Source organism: Parus major, chromosome 1 (assembly GCF_001522545.3).
Source record: "Parus major isolate Abel chromosome 1, Parus_major1.1, whole genome shotgun sequence".
Classification (NCBI taxonomy): domain Eukaryota; kingdom Metazoa; phylum Chordata; class Aves; order Passeriformes; family Paridae; genus Parus; species Parus major.
Window position 1 is genome coordinate 86,531,530 of NC_031768.1, and position 13,060 is coordinate 86,544,589.

General features: G+C 38.7%; 1 protein-coding gene across 2 annotated transcripts in view; it reads left to right on the forward strand.

The window, feature by feature from the left end:
* EPHB6 (EPH receptor B6) overlaps nucleotides 1-13,060 on the forward strand; it is a 68,667-nt gene that overhangs the window by 11,038 nt on the left and 44,569 nt on the right. For both annotated transcript variants that reach the window (XM_015637818.3, XM_015637808.3), the window contains exon 2: nucleotides 8,233-8,451. In XM_015637818.3, coding sequence (XP_015493304.1) covers nucleotides 8,358-8,451 — 94 coding nt within the window. In that variant the 5' untranslated portion in view covers nucleotides 8,233-8,357. The remainder of the gene's footprint in view (nucleotides 1-8,232; nucleotides 8,452-13,060) is intronic.

Consider the following 13,060-nt stretch of genomic DNA (forward strand, 5'->3'; position numbering starts at 1 on the left):
AAGGGAAGGGAAGGGAAGGGAAGGGAAGGGAAGGGAAGGGAAGGGAAGGGAAGGGAAGGGAAGGGAGGTGTAAACCCCAGAAAACACAGCTGATGCATGGTACAGTTGCTCACCACCTGCTGATGGATGCCCAGCACATCCCTGAGCAGTAATCAACAGATCCTGGCCACCTCCCCTCTGTTTATGCACTGTGCATGACTTCCAAAGTGTGGAATACCTCTTCAGCCTGTTCAGGACAGCTGTTCCTGGCCTTGCTCCCTCCCAGCTTCTTGTCCATCTCCTCAATGGCAGAGCATGGGAAATTGAAAAGTTCTTGATTTAGAGTGATCTTTACTTAGCAACAACTAAAACATCTGTGTTATTAAGAGTACTCTCAATCCAAAACGCAGCACTCTGCCAGCTCCTAAGAAGAAATTTAACTCTATCCCAGCCAAAACCAGGACAGTAACACATCCTCTGTTTAATAACTATTTGTGAAAATGTGTTATTTCCCTTTCCCTTTCAAATACCAAAATAGGATGCATATTTTTTCTTGTTTTCAGATGTCTTCTGTTGTAAAATTTCAGTGAATTTTAGGGTGTTTGTTTAAACTTGCGTCAGAGGAGGAAGTGTCAATTTTCAAAGAATTTTTAGTACCACAGATTATTTTCACCTAGAAGTAAATAATGTGGTGATCTTCAAGGACACTTGAGTCTAGTATTCTAAACTTAAAATTTTGTGTTTAGAGTTTTGGGAATACAACATTTTACACAGTGCTTGACAAAGGTTTGCTGCTGTGCCCTGGAGTTTGTGAATTGTGTATTTTTTTCCTCGCTGAAGCCTTATGTCTTCCTTTTGTACAGATGAAAGTATAATTGTCAAAGATAAATTATACTTGAAGCTGATAACATCATATTTATTTCCACACAGATAAAGGTGCAGAGATCTGTGCACAGTTGTACTGAGAGAAGTATCCTGAGAAATTAGGATACAATCAATAGCAGGACAGTGAAACCATACCCAGTGGGTACAGTTGTCATCTTCTCTTACCATCAAAGAAGATAAATGTGATGGACAGCTGTTAATTAATTTCTCCCTGTTTGAGAACTCTCCTTTATTTACTGTATAAAAATTCAAAGGGAGTAATTTCTGTATCACTTCAATTCCTGTTATATTTTAGAAGTTTCTATCAGGAAGTAATGGATAACATAAAGAAAAATTAATTTCTTCACATTTTTCATTCTATAATGCTGTTAATATTCTAGATTTTGCTTCCAGGTGTTAATGTTAGAAACTTGACTAAAATTGCCAGTGTCTCTTTGAAAGCTACATAAATCTCTATAAAAATTATCAGTGAAGCCAAATCTTGTGAGGTAGAAAGATTTTTTTTCAGGAACTTAAAATTGTGTTTAATATGTATGTAATTCAAGTACATACTAGATGGAAGAAAGAATCTGTATCTTTAATTAGAATATTTTTTTAAATTTCTGTAGTTTCAAGTGATCAGTGTCTATCTTTGTTAGGCATAGCAAAACATGATGTGGAGGCATTGAGAAAGTCTCCAGAAACACAGGGCAGCTGTGAATGAATTTTGCTTGGGAGGAGAGACTAGATTTACAAGCTAAGCTGTAAAGCTACTCTAGCCAAGTGTGTGTCATGGCAGAGAAGGGAGATTTGAGGGAAAGCACTGTAGTTATCTAAAGAGATGCTAACCTGGCCTCCTGTGTGGCTTGGGAGACGGCACAGAGGCTCGGAATCTCCCCAGACACCTTTGGGCTGCTCCTAGGAGTCATCGGGAGGGAGCTGTTCAGCTGTCCATAGCTCCCTTTTTTAATTAGTGCAGATCTTAGCTGGTGATTCAGCTCAGTCCACTGACTGCCGAGGTCACTGGAGTGATTGTGCTTCTAAGTTGGGCACCCTATTTGAGCTCAAGGGTTTAATAAAAATTCATGAAAATAAGCGTCTCTTTCTTCCTTGTAAGAGCTATGGAGGTTCTTAATTTGGATTCCACTAGGAAATGTATAATCAGGGCATGGAAGATCAGCTTCAAGACTCCTGATGTTTCCATGGTAAACAAGGAAATGAATGCCTTTCTTTGGAGAACATTCTGAATCAGCTTTTGGAGTGTCATTGTAAACTTAAGGGATCCCAAGAGAGACAGACACAACTCTATCTAAATAATCTGTAGGAAGTAAATGATCAAGCCAGCTAGAAGAAATATTTTATGAAGTATGCTCTTGAGGAATAGTTATTAGTTATACATTTCATCTAGAGCATTGCTCTCAAAATTAAATAAATCAACAGACTGTAAAAAAATCCATAAGGCTTTTTTTGATAAATTCTACTCTCAGATATTTTCAAAGTAGTTTGGAGTCATTAAAAATAATCTAAATTAGTAACAGAGGATGAAAGGATATACAGAAACTATCAAAATGAGCTATTTATTTAATCAGTCATTTTTCTGTGGTGCTTTATGTGCCCCAGTAACAGAATTTTTGAAGAAAACACATTAACTTCATTATATTAAAACCCTGAGGGATAAATTATGTGTTTCTCCCCCCCATTCACTTCCTGTTTGGGGCGTAGAAAGATTTCTATGAATAGCAGTTATTGTAATTATTGTCTAAGAAAGAAGGTAGGCAGTATTATGTCATGCTCAGAGTTCTGGACAGGCACTGAGTGACAGCTTTTCACAACAGCATCATGAGATTTATCCCAGTGAGATGAATGACCATTGCTGCAAGGGCATCCCAGTGGCAAAAGAGAAATTACAGTAGGACAGAAATGGGAGCAACAAAGGAGGGGGGGAGGCCTTTTGCTTGATGTGTAATACTATCATGATTCCCTATTTATCATGAATGAGAGGTATTAATTCCACATTTTGTACTCTGCCTAAATGTGATGAATCAGTGTGCGGCACAAATTAATTGGAATAGTAGTTTATTGACTCTCCCAGATGTTGTGCTCATTTATCTTTTTAATGGTACTTGCTGAGGGATAATATTAAGCTGATATGAGTCACAGTGCAAAATGTGCAGGAGGAGGAAAGACTGTGTTTGCAAAGGTACAGCATTTTCTCTACTCTGGAGAATTTTTGAGGTGCATTTATTTTGCGTCTAGATCCTTTGTGTGAGGAAGAAGTATGACAAATACGGGGAAAGTTTGTGGAATCAAGTGTAGCACAGGGAAGTTAGACCCGTATTATGATTTCTACTGTGAAATAAGCCTAGAGGAGTCAGTTAACAATGAACGAGGAAGAAGCATTGTTCCTGTGGGAGGAAACAAGATGATTTGGAAAAGTTCTTGGAACAGATAAGAAGAATTGAAAGCATAAAAAATTTGGCACTGTTACGATTTCAGCTGCTATTAGTAGAACAATTTAAAATACGTAAAAATACTTAGTTGCACGAGGATAGATATCTTTCCAAATCTGTTTCAAGTTCAAGACAGGGATTGGGTGAATTCCTAAAGAGATACTAAAGGCAAGGAATTAGGGGATATTCTCTAGTAATCTTTGTCTTGTATTTGTGGATACCAGAGGAAGAGTAGGGAAGAGGGTCACACAGAGGCCAGGCTTGCAAGTCGTCTGCACACAGCACCTCTTCCTGGCACTGGAGACACGAAGAAAACTTGGCTTTAGGTGGACATTAATCCGCTTCTCTGTTTTCTTGAATTTTAAAATGTACAACTCAAAGAAACAGCTATATTCAGGCCCTCATCTTTTCTCCAGAAAGCTTGTGCAGTACCTGAGCAATTCTAGCTTTTTTCTTAATTCTAAATGCGTGCTTGAATTCCTCCTGTGGAAGCCAGACAGATGCATGGTTCAGAAGAATGTTTAATGCTATAACATGTCAGGTTCTGCAGGTGGTGTCTGTCAGAGGGAAACAGGGCCACTGCACATTGTTTTCTGATCTGTGACTACATATTGTCTGTGTAGTAAGCTAGAACATTCTTCAGTGAAGGTCTGTCTAAAGTTTTGTGGTTGGAGTCAAAAGGTTAAGAAAAGGAGGGGTTTTGTTCAAAGCTTAGGTCCAGAAGAGCCTGTGGCCAGCACAGAATTAACACAGTTCATCTAGCTGTCACTGTTTTTGATCAGTCTGAGTGCCATGCAAACCTCAGAAGAATAAAAAAGCAGTCCATTCTAAGGAGACCCCTCAGGTTTGTCATGTGCATGACCACCTCCATCAAGGCTCCAGACATATTGGGGTATTCTAAAATAAATGACTGCACAAACCTTGGAGCAAACCTCCTTCCTTGCTAACAAAAACACATGCATTGATGGAAGGGAATTCTCAATTAATGCCGACCTGTTTAGCAGCACTGGTGCCCTATGGCTCTTCAGGTGTCATCGCTGACAGTGCTTGAACTTTGAGGGAATCCTTTATTTGCATAAAGAAGCTGCTGCAAAGGTACTGGCTGCTTGAAATGCTTTGCCACAGCTTAGGTACATCATGGGCAGACAGCAGCCCTCTTTGTGACAGGAATCTCACAAGCACAGAACTGTACTACTGTCAGTTGTTTTAGCACATGTGGGAGCACTATCACTGTCTCTTCTGTAGCACTGAGCATCATTTCCCTGGAGATGGTACTGAAGCATTCCCACTTCAAGACTGAGTTCAGAAAAAGTGAGAAATTACAGCACTGGCCCTGTCTGGTGAGAATAAACAGGACTTAAACAGTGCCAGTCAAGCCAGGCATGCTGTTTCACATTCAAGGCTTTCCAGCTGAAATGGCTTGTGTTTTCAGTCTTGGGTAGAAGAAGCTTTGAGGTGCTTGGCAAGAGCTGACTCTCTTCTGTTGAGATAGAAACAGAAGACAGCAAAGGAGATTCTGATGACATATAAGGAAAGAAAAAAAAAATACCCAGTAAAAAAAAATCTAAAATGACCCTGTTCAACACTGCTACAGAAGCCCAAAAAGTTGGGGAATCTCCATCCTTGGTGGTGTTCAAAACTCATGTTGACAAGCTTCCCAAAGAACTCTTCTCCCTTGCTGGTTGTTTAGCTAAGAAACCAGGATTCTTGAAAATAGTGGTGGTGATTGTATTTCTCTCTTTAACTGAGATCTCAAACATAAATTTTGGTAATCTAGGTACCACAGTGATGATGCCAAAGTAAACAGTCATGATAGCTTTGGTGAATGATGTAGGGAGACAACCCAGAAACTTCCAACTTCCATCTCTTGGAGCTTCGTGCTACAGTAAAAGTCATATGTGACTGATGTTTTCTGACTGCTTGGGATCTTCACAGTTTTATAAGTTTGAATCATTAAAAGGCATTTTGATCCTCTGGAACTGTCACTTCTCAGATGCTTTAAAATTTTCAGGACTTCCCAGGAGATGGAGATCATTCCACTAGCTAAGGAAATTTATGCCTAAAAATGGGTTAAATCCTTTAAGGAAAGGTTAGCATAAGAGGATTGACAGCTGGTACATGAGTGGTAAGTTCATGTACTTGGAGGAGAGAAAGGATGAGAAGCAGTATTTAAGTTTATCAAAGGATCCTGTGCACAGAAGATGTATTGCTTTACAGTTGGATTTGGAGGAGAGTGGGGAATAGTGGACTCCATACTCAATAGCAAAGGGAAGTAATCTTGCTGAAAGCAGTTTTGGAAGAAGTAACTAGCTGAGAAGGCCATGGAAAGATGCTTGTGTGGACAAGAGAAGAGGGTGGTTTGAAAGTTGGGATGGTTTGAGGTTTCTGTTTACGTAGTTTGGGGTAGGGTAGAAGTGGTAGGAGAACTGAAGAATGAAAGATGAGCGTCTCTGGGTGTAGTCAGATTCTGTACACATCAAGTGCTAGGGGGAAGGGCAGGGCAGTGGTTAGCAATTTAGGGGCTCAGTACTCTTTAATTCACAGAGGCTAGTGCTTCCCTCCTACTCTCCCTTAAATGCTTCCATAATGTTCTCTCTATCCTTCACTGTGGAGTAAGCATTTTTCATTGAGGTGTGGAAGAGGCAGAATAAAAATAAAAATATAAAAACTAAAACAACTAAAAAAAAATACCTTTTTTATCTACTAAATCACTACCAGCTTTTTGATTTAACCACAGTTTATTTCAGGGAAAATAATTGCCAGTCTAATCCTGACAAAGGCTGTATGATTCCTCTTGGAGAGCAGTGTAACTTTGGTGGGATACAGGGCCAACCAGGATAAGGCAAAGAGATGTTGTAAGAGAGATGTGCAGGTGAGGAGAGCAGCAGAAGAACAGCTGGTTTCCTTGGAGCCAGAATTTGTTTCGTGTACGAGGGGTTTTTTAGTTATATCTTTTCTGTGGCAATTTCAATGCTATGGCCTGAGATCCAGCAGCCAAAGTATATTTGGGTTCAGTTTTCTGCTCTGTGACTCAGAAATTATGTGACATGAGAAAATCTGAATTGTGAGCTGTTTCCAAGCCTTCTGCAGATAAATGAAGTCCCATTGACAGATATTAAAATATTCTTCAGTTTGTTTGACCTCTGTTTCTGCATTTGTTTGCCTTCATTATGAATGCTTCAAAGTCCTCATCTCTTAGGATTTTACTGGCCTAATAAAAAACTTTAAGGTATTATAATATTACAGATTGACTGTCAGTACAAATGGTATTTATGTCTCCATGTAGACATGTCTTGCAGGCTTGATTTTGGTGTACGCAGTCTTAGTTTTGGTGGCTCATGCAGCAGTCTTCACTCCTGTTCCAGGAGAACACTGCTGTGAGCTTGGATAGTTCTTTCTGTAAAGAAGAACATTCTGATCTTTCACCCTGGAATGTTCTCCTTTCTGCAGTTGCATTCAGTGGTGTTTTTATTCCGTGACATGTCATGTTGTATACATGCTAAATAAACTAATAAGCAGTACCTGTATTATATCCATCCTCACATTTAATCTTCATTTTTCCTCAGTTATACTTAATGGACTTTATTTTTCTCTCTCCTCTGAAGTCATGAATCAAAGTTTTTGCCTCTTGCTGAGATCCCTTTAGTTTCCTTACATTTTAGTGATGCTCGGAGTGCCTTTGGTTCGTCTGTCTTGGGTGCTTCAGGTTCTTACTTGGGGCAGCAGAAGACAGAACTGTTCCATCCTGTCCAGAATTTCTCTCCCTCTCTGGTAAAGCAAATCTAATTGCACTCCACTGCCTTTTCGCATACTCCCCAGGCTGCTTTTTCCTCTGCTATGCCCAACTTGCTCAAATCCCCTATTGCAAGGCTTTCAGATAATTGCACTGAGTCTGCCCCTTTTAATTACAACTCTCCCCTCCCTCTTTCAGCCAAGTTATTGAGCCATTTCTGTACATTGCCTGAGACATTTTTCTTTCTCCTTAGCTACGCTTCACTGTGTCACTGAAGATATTGGAGCATTTTCAATGCTCTGCTCAAAGAGCACCTGAAGAAACAAAACGTACTGGCTTTTTGCATGCAACCTACATATTACTGTGATATTTCTCTGGTGGGCTGAGAATTGGACAGATGGAGCTAGAATTACCTTGCTTAGCAAAATTGTTATGCTGTATTGATCTAATGCAATGCTGGATTAAGCGACATGCTGCTCCCTTACTGTAAGATAAGCTTTTATGTCAGGTTCTTAACGGTGGTGGTAGAGTTTTGTTTGGATTTTTTCCCACTTAAGATAATAAACTTGGACTTGTGTGCTTTTTCTGGCTGTAATGCAGGCTCCCTGTTTGACCTTAAATATCACAACGTTTGCTTCCTCACGTACGACATATCAATGGGAAAAATACTGTCCAAGTTGGTAGTGTTGTGCAGTCATATGCTTAAAGGGACAAATGCCTGCATCTGAAATGCAGTTACAAGTGTGTCAGCTGTGCAGATTTGTTCTGGCAAAAACTCTCCTGTCATGGCTACTGCCCTGCAGAGGCCTTAAAAGGCAAAGTGTAAATTACAAGAGACAGAATTTGAAAAGCATACAGGGGAAATGGAATGGACACCTTCCAAGAAACATTGCCAAAGATGCAGAAAGGACCAGGACTTCAGTAGTAGTACAGCCTATACTGTGGTGGAGATTGAGCATTGATTTGGGAGCCACACTGTCACTGATGCCATGAAAGTCTCAAAATCTGTGTCTACTGGCAGTGCACAAAGCACCTGTGACTGACTGAAGTCTTGAGGGGTCAGTAGATGGTAAATACTGGGTCTGTGCTACTCCTTTTCGCCTCTAACTTGGAAGTACTAAATGATGAAGCAGTTGTATAAAAACTGTCAGTTTTGTGTTAGAGTGACCTGATTTCTGTTTCTATCATCTGTTTTTTCTTAAACAGTATTTCTCTGTGAAGACCTCTGTGCTTTAATTTGGGAAGATACTCAAACACTCCAAGAAATCTCAGACCATTTCAAGGGAGTGGTGTGTGCTTGTTGAAGATGGTGGTATTTACAGAGAATCTTCATGGATTCTAATGCTGGCATCAGTGCAAGAAGAGTGTCGGGAATGGGTTGGCTCTGGATGGTCTTCTTCTTTCATCTAGTCACCTCATTAGAAGGTAAGAATGGATGTTTTGCAACAACTTTGAACAGTTCTCTGTAGAGGTTAAAAAAAAAAAAAGTAGAAGTGTGCTCTCCAGTATGCTTATATCCTAGTCCAGATGAGCATTGAGCACATGTCTGTTTGATGATTGATCGCTATCTCTTGGGATTTAAAAACTTGTTAGTATTGTTTCTGGTGGGAGAGACAAACCCTCTTATGAAGGATCATTAGTGAACATTACTACTAACTATCTCAGATGTGCCTGCCTCAAAGAACAGATTTTTTTTTTTCTCCAGGAATAAGCCCCTTGTTTATATTTTACGTGTATTTGATTCTTGTGTTCCTGTTCTTGCACCACGTTTGCTTTGTGAAATGATCTCTGGATATTTGTACTGCTTGAGAAGACAGCACCCAATGGGCTGAAATCAAGAGTTTTTGTCTCACCTCTGAAAAACTTGCCTCAAATAATAGATATGGAGAGAATGTTTTGCATTAACAAGAAGAGACAGTTCACATTCAGCCGGCAGACAGAGGAGGGAGAAAGCACTGAAGGCAGGGTAGGGGAAAGGTAGGCAGGGGAAAAGAGGTGCCAAGAAAAAGGTAGAAGAAAGAATAGATGATAGAATGGAGGGCGATGAGAGCAGGAGATAAGATTAGAGCTATGGAAGAGAGTTAGAGAAGGGCAGAGGTACTGTAAACAGTCCCCTTGTTTGTTCCAAGAATATCCTTGCAGCTACATGTGCTCAGTGAACTGTACTGCTTTGTGATGAATGTTCATCTCTTGCATTTCTGAAAGCCACTGAAAGAGGAGAGGAGGGAGAGATGGAATCAAAGGGAAGCAAGGAAAGACCTAGAGAAAAGGAAAGGAGAATAGTGTGAGATCTAGTAAAAAGAGGAAAGCTTGTTAAAGCATCCCTTCTCTTAATAGGAAGGGAATGCAGTGTGTGTGGGAAGTTCAGAGACTAAATAATTGATGTAAGATTATAATACAAATTCTTAAATCTCTGAAATTCTCATTTCATGAAATGAGTGAATTACTCATTTTAAAATTGTATTACAAATTACTGTGTAATTCCTCCTGTAACTGGTAGAGAAACCAAGATAGAAAAGGGGGGAAAATGTAAATTCTCTCTGCAGATAATAAGTAACTGGGCGATGCCTGTGCAAGTGAATGTTTTTTTTAATTCAGTGCTCACTCCTGAAAGTTTGTAGGGATTAAAGAGTTTAGAAAGTACTGTGTGATACAGCTTCACAGAACACATAGTTGACCTGCCTGGATTGAAATAGGACAGTAAAATTCTGCCTATGGAGAGGAAGCAGTAAAAGTGTCCATGAACCAAACTTCAACTCTCAATTCAGAGTCAGGGTAGTCAGCATCTTCCTTGTGACTGTACTGCATGGTCCTAAGTTTGCACTCCAAAGCTGATTTACATCTCAGAGGTAAGTATTTTTGTTGTGGTCAAAAGTCAAAGAAAAATTATATGGTAAGGGAGGAAAGTCTGATGATAAGTATGTAGAAAGCTTTGCTTTAGTGCAGAGTTGTCCATAAGGAAGGAAAAAGGCCTATGGCTTGTTTGTTGACTCATTATTATATACAGCAGAAACTTGAAATTCAGGTTTCAGACCTAAGTTGAAAAATATAGGGAATATCCAATGTGGTCTTTAGTTTTTGGAAAGCTTCTCAGAAGTTTCAGATGGTGTTTAAAATACATTTCACCTCCAACTAAAGAGAATTGACCAAGTGGGAAAATCAATTCTTCCTAGTGTTTCTCAGGCATTTGAGTTAAAGTCTGAATGTAAATCACTTTTTGTCTCAAACTAAATGTTGTTCAAACTTTGTTTGAAATTTTCTAAACCTTAATGTTAATCATTAAGAAAAGAGGGAGAAACTCTCTCAAAGAAATAGAGAGGGGAAGTAGTCAAAATATTCAGACCATCTTTATATACATTATGAAAAGAGCAAATACTTCTTAGGCATAATGCCTCCCAAATAGAAAGAAGGCAGCATGCTTTTACAGGACCTAATGGGACTTTAAACTCCCTCATGACTCAGAAGTAAAGAAGTTCTTGTAAGCAATTGAAATTATTTTGTTGGTATTGGTTTTAATGCATAAAAAGGAGACATGAGGCTGAATTTATTCAATACAGCTCTAGTATTTGGACACACTGATTTCATTAGGAATGAGCATGTCTGTGCAAAGTTTTCCAGACATGATTTTTACTCCAAAAGAAAAGCCTGAATGGAAACCTAAGGGAAGGCTGCTTTGCAAACAGAAAACATTTGTATACTTATTATTTTAGCCTTATAAAAAGAAACACAATTTCACAAAAGTTTTCATTAAGATCACATTTCTCAGTGTTTATAGTTCTGCAACAGTTTTTGAGGATTTAGTTTTGAGAGCATTACTTCTGAGCCACATGCTGGGTGAGGTAATAGATTTTTCCTTTTTCTCAAAGCTACATAAAGAACTGCAGTAATTTTATTTCTTTGAAAATCTATGGATGTATGTAATTACAGTTTATCACTGAATATTTAAATTAACATTTTAGGTTAACCTCTCTGATTGTAAAAATTTGTGAAGCATAGAATTTAAGAATGCTTGATGGGCTGCAGTCAAGACAGGTGAGAGCAAGTGATAACTTGTTAATGAAATAGCTCTTGCTAGGGCACTGGGATCAATTTTATGCAGAATATTAGTTTTGCTTTGATGGCATTATAAATGTCTACAGCTGTAAACACGGAGTTCATTTTGAAGAACTCATTAAATATGTTCCAGAGGAATGGTGTGTTCTGTATGTAAGGGACTGCATTTATTTTACAACAAGCTCTCAAGCTTGCAGAACAGCTGGACAATCTTCCTAAGTATCTTGCAGAAATTCAAGATACAGAGAGAATAATTCTGCTTTGGTAAAACCTCTTTGTATTATTCTCTTTGGCAAAAGAGAATATGGAAGAATATGGAAGAAAAAAGGCAGTGAGCTCAGACATTTCATTTTCCCCCTATTTTTTCTACCAACTGGTTGTTATCTTGGGTTGTTGAAAATAATGTATTGATTGTTCAAATTGGCTTGCCTTTGAAGTGGAGGAAAAGATAGCTTCCTCAGAGGGATCTTCAGAGCGAAAAATACCACTGTCTTTTGGTTTATTATATGCAGTTTAGTATATACAAAGAAAGGTTTAAATTAGTGTCATTTTACTTTGGGGCGTGGGGGGAAAGTGAAATTAACTTTTTAGTTTTATTGCTTGTGATTCACATGAGTTATTAAAATCCTAGCAAACATTTTCTTCACAGCTCTTTCCTGATGCTCTCTTGTGTGCCAAAAACTTTTCCACATGCTTGGAAAGCCCAGGGCTGAGGAATATCCTGATGTAGACATGCAGAAGGTGAATGAGACTGGGCTGGATGTGCAGCCTGTTTGTAAAGGGGAACAGACAGAGGTTTATCCTCTTGGTCAGTCTCAGCAGCTCCATTTGATTAATTTTCTTCCATAATCAATTCCTCTGTAGTTCCTGTGCTAGGGACATCCCTGTTCCCAGCTTTGTACCATGCCCTGTGTTGAATCTCTTCTCAAACTGCTGCTTGGAGGCCAGTAGGACAGGAGAGACTGTTCATGCTGCAAATAACACTGTTTATATTCAAAGCTAATTAAAGCTTCATAGAAAAGGAATGGCATTCCTGTAGTGTAGAGTCTCCAGGATTTTTAGTGAATGCTTTGGTAAAACTTGGGAAGACATAAGCTCACTTATTTAGAGTCTATGAAAAAAAGCAAGCAGGAAAACATAGATGAGCATTAAAAGTCATGCTGTGCTGTCATTGGAAGTAGCTGGTTTGGTGGCAGTGGTAGTGGTAAGTTCTAGACTTACTAGTGGCTGTTTGGAGAATGAACTTCTTTAGCTGTGGAAGAGTAGATATTATATTGTATCACTAGAAAGGTTGTAGATAGCAATTTAACTTGATTTCATATGCAAAGTTGGAACTTTTTTTATTTTAATTTCTTGATGTCTGCATTTTCTGACATCAGTAGTAGTGCAACATGCTAATCCTGGCAGTTTCCTTAGAGCTTTAACAAAAGAAAGGGGCTGGGAAAGAGGAAAATACACAATCATTCATAAAGCTTAAAAACTGTGTTACCTTGCAAAAAGCTGTGTATTTCCATATCCTACACCATTTGGCTGTCATTTCTCTCTTTCACAGATGGTACATAACTCCTGGTTGGAGTGTGAGAATTCCTCCTTGCAGATGACAACTTTGATGTTCTGAGAGTGTCAGCATTTTGCTCTGACATAGCAAGCAGTTAAATTACATTAAACTTCATGGAACTTACTAAACACATATCCCATTGATTCCAAATAGCTTTTCTAAAATTAATTGCATTTGAAAAGGAGCATTGCAGAAGTAATACAGGATCATTCATTGCAGGATTGACAATATAGTTTTATACAAGAAAAAAATTCGAACTCATTTGTCTCATATAGATTGGTTTTGTATATATTCTTTTACATTAGGAGACATATTCTATAACTCTGTAGCTTGATTTTTCATGTTAAGTCATAGCTAAAATTTAAGACATTTTCTTTTAAAAAATAACAGCAACTTTTGTGTTGGATAGTTATGAACAAGTAG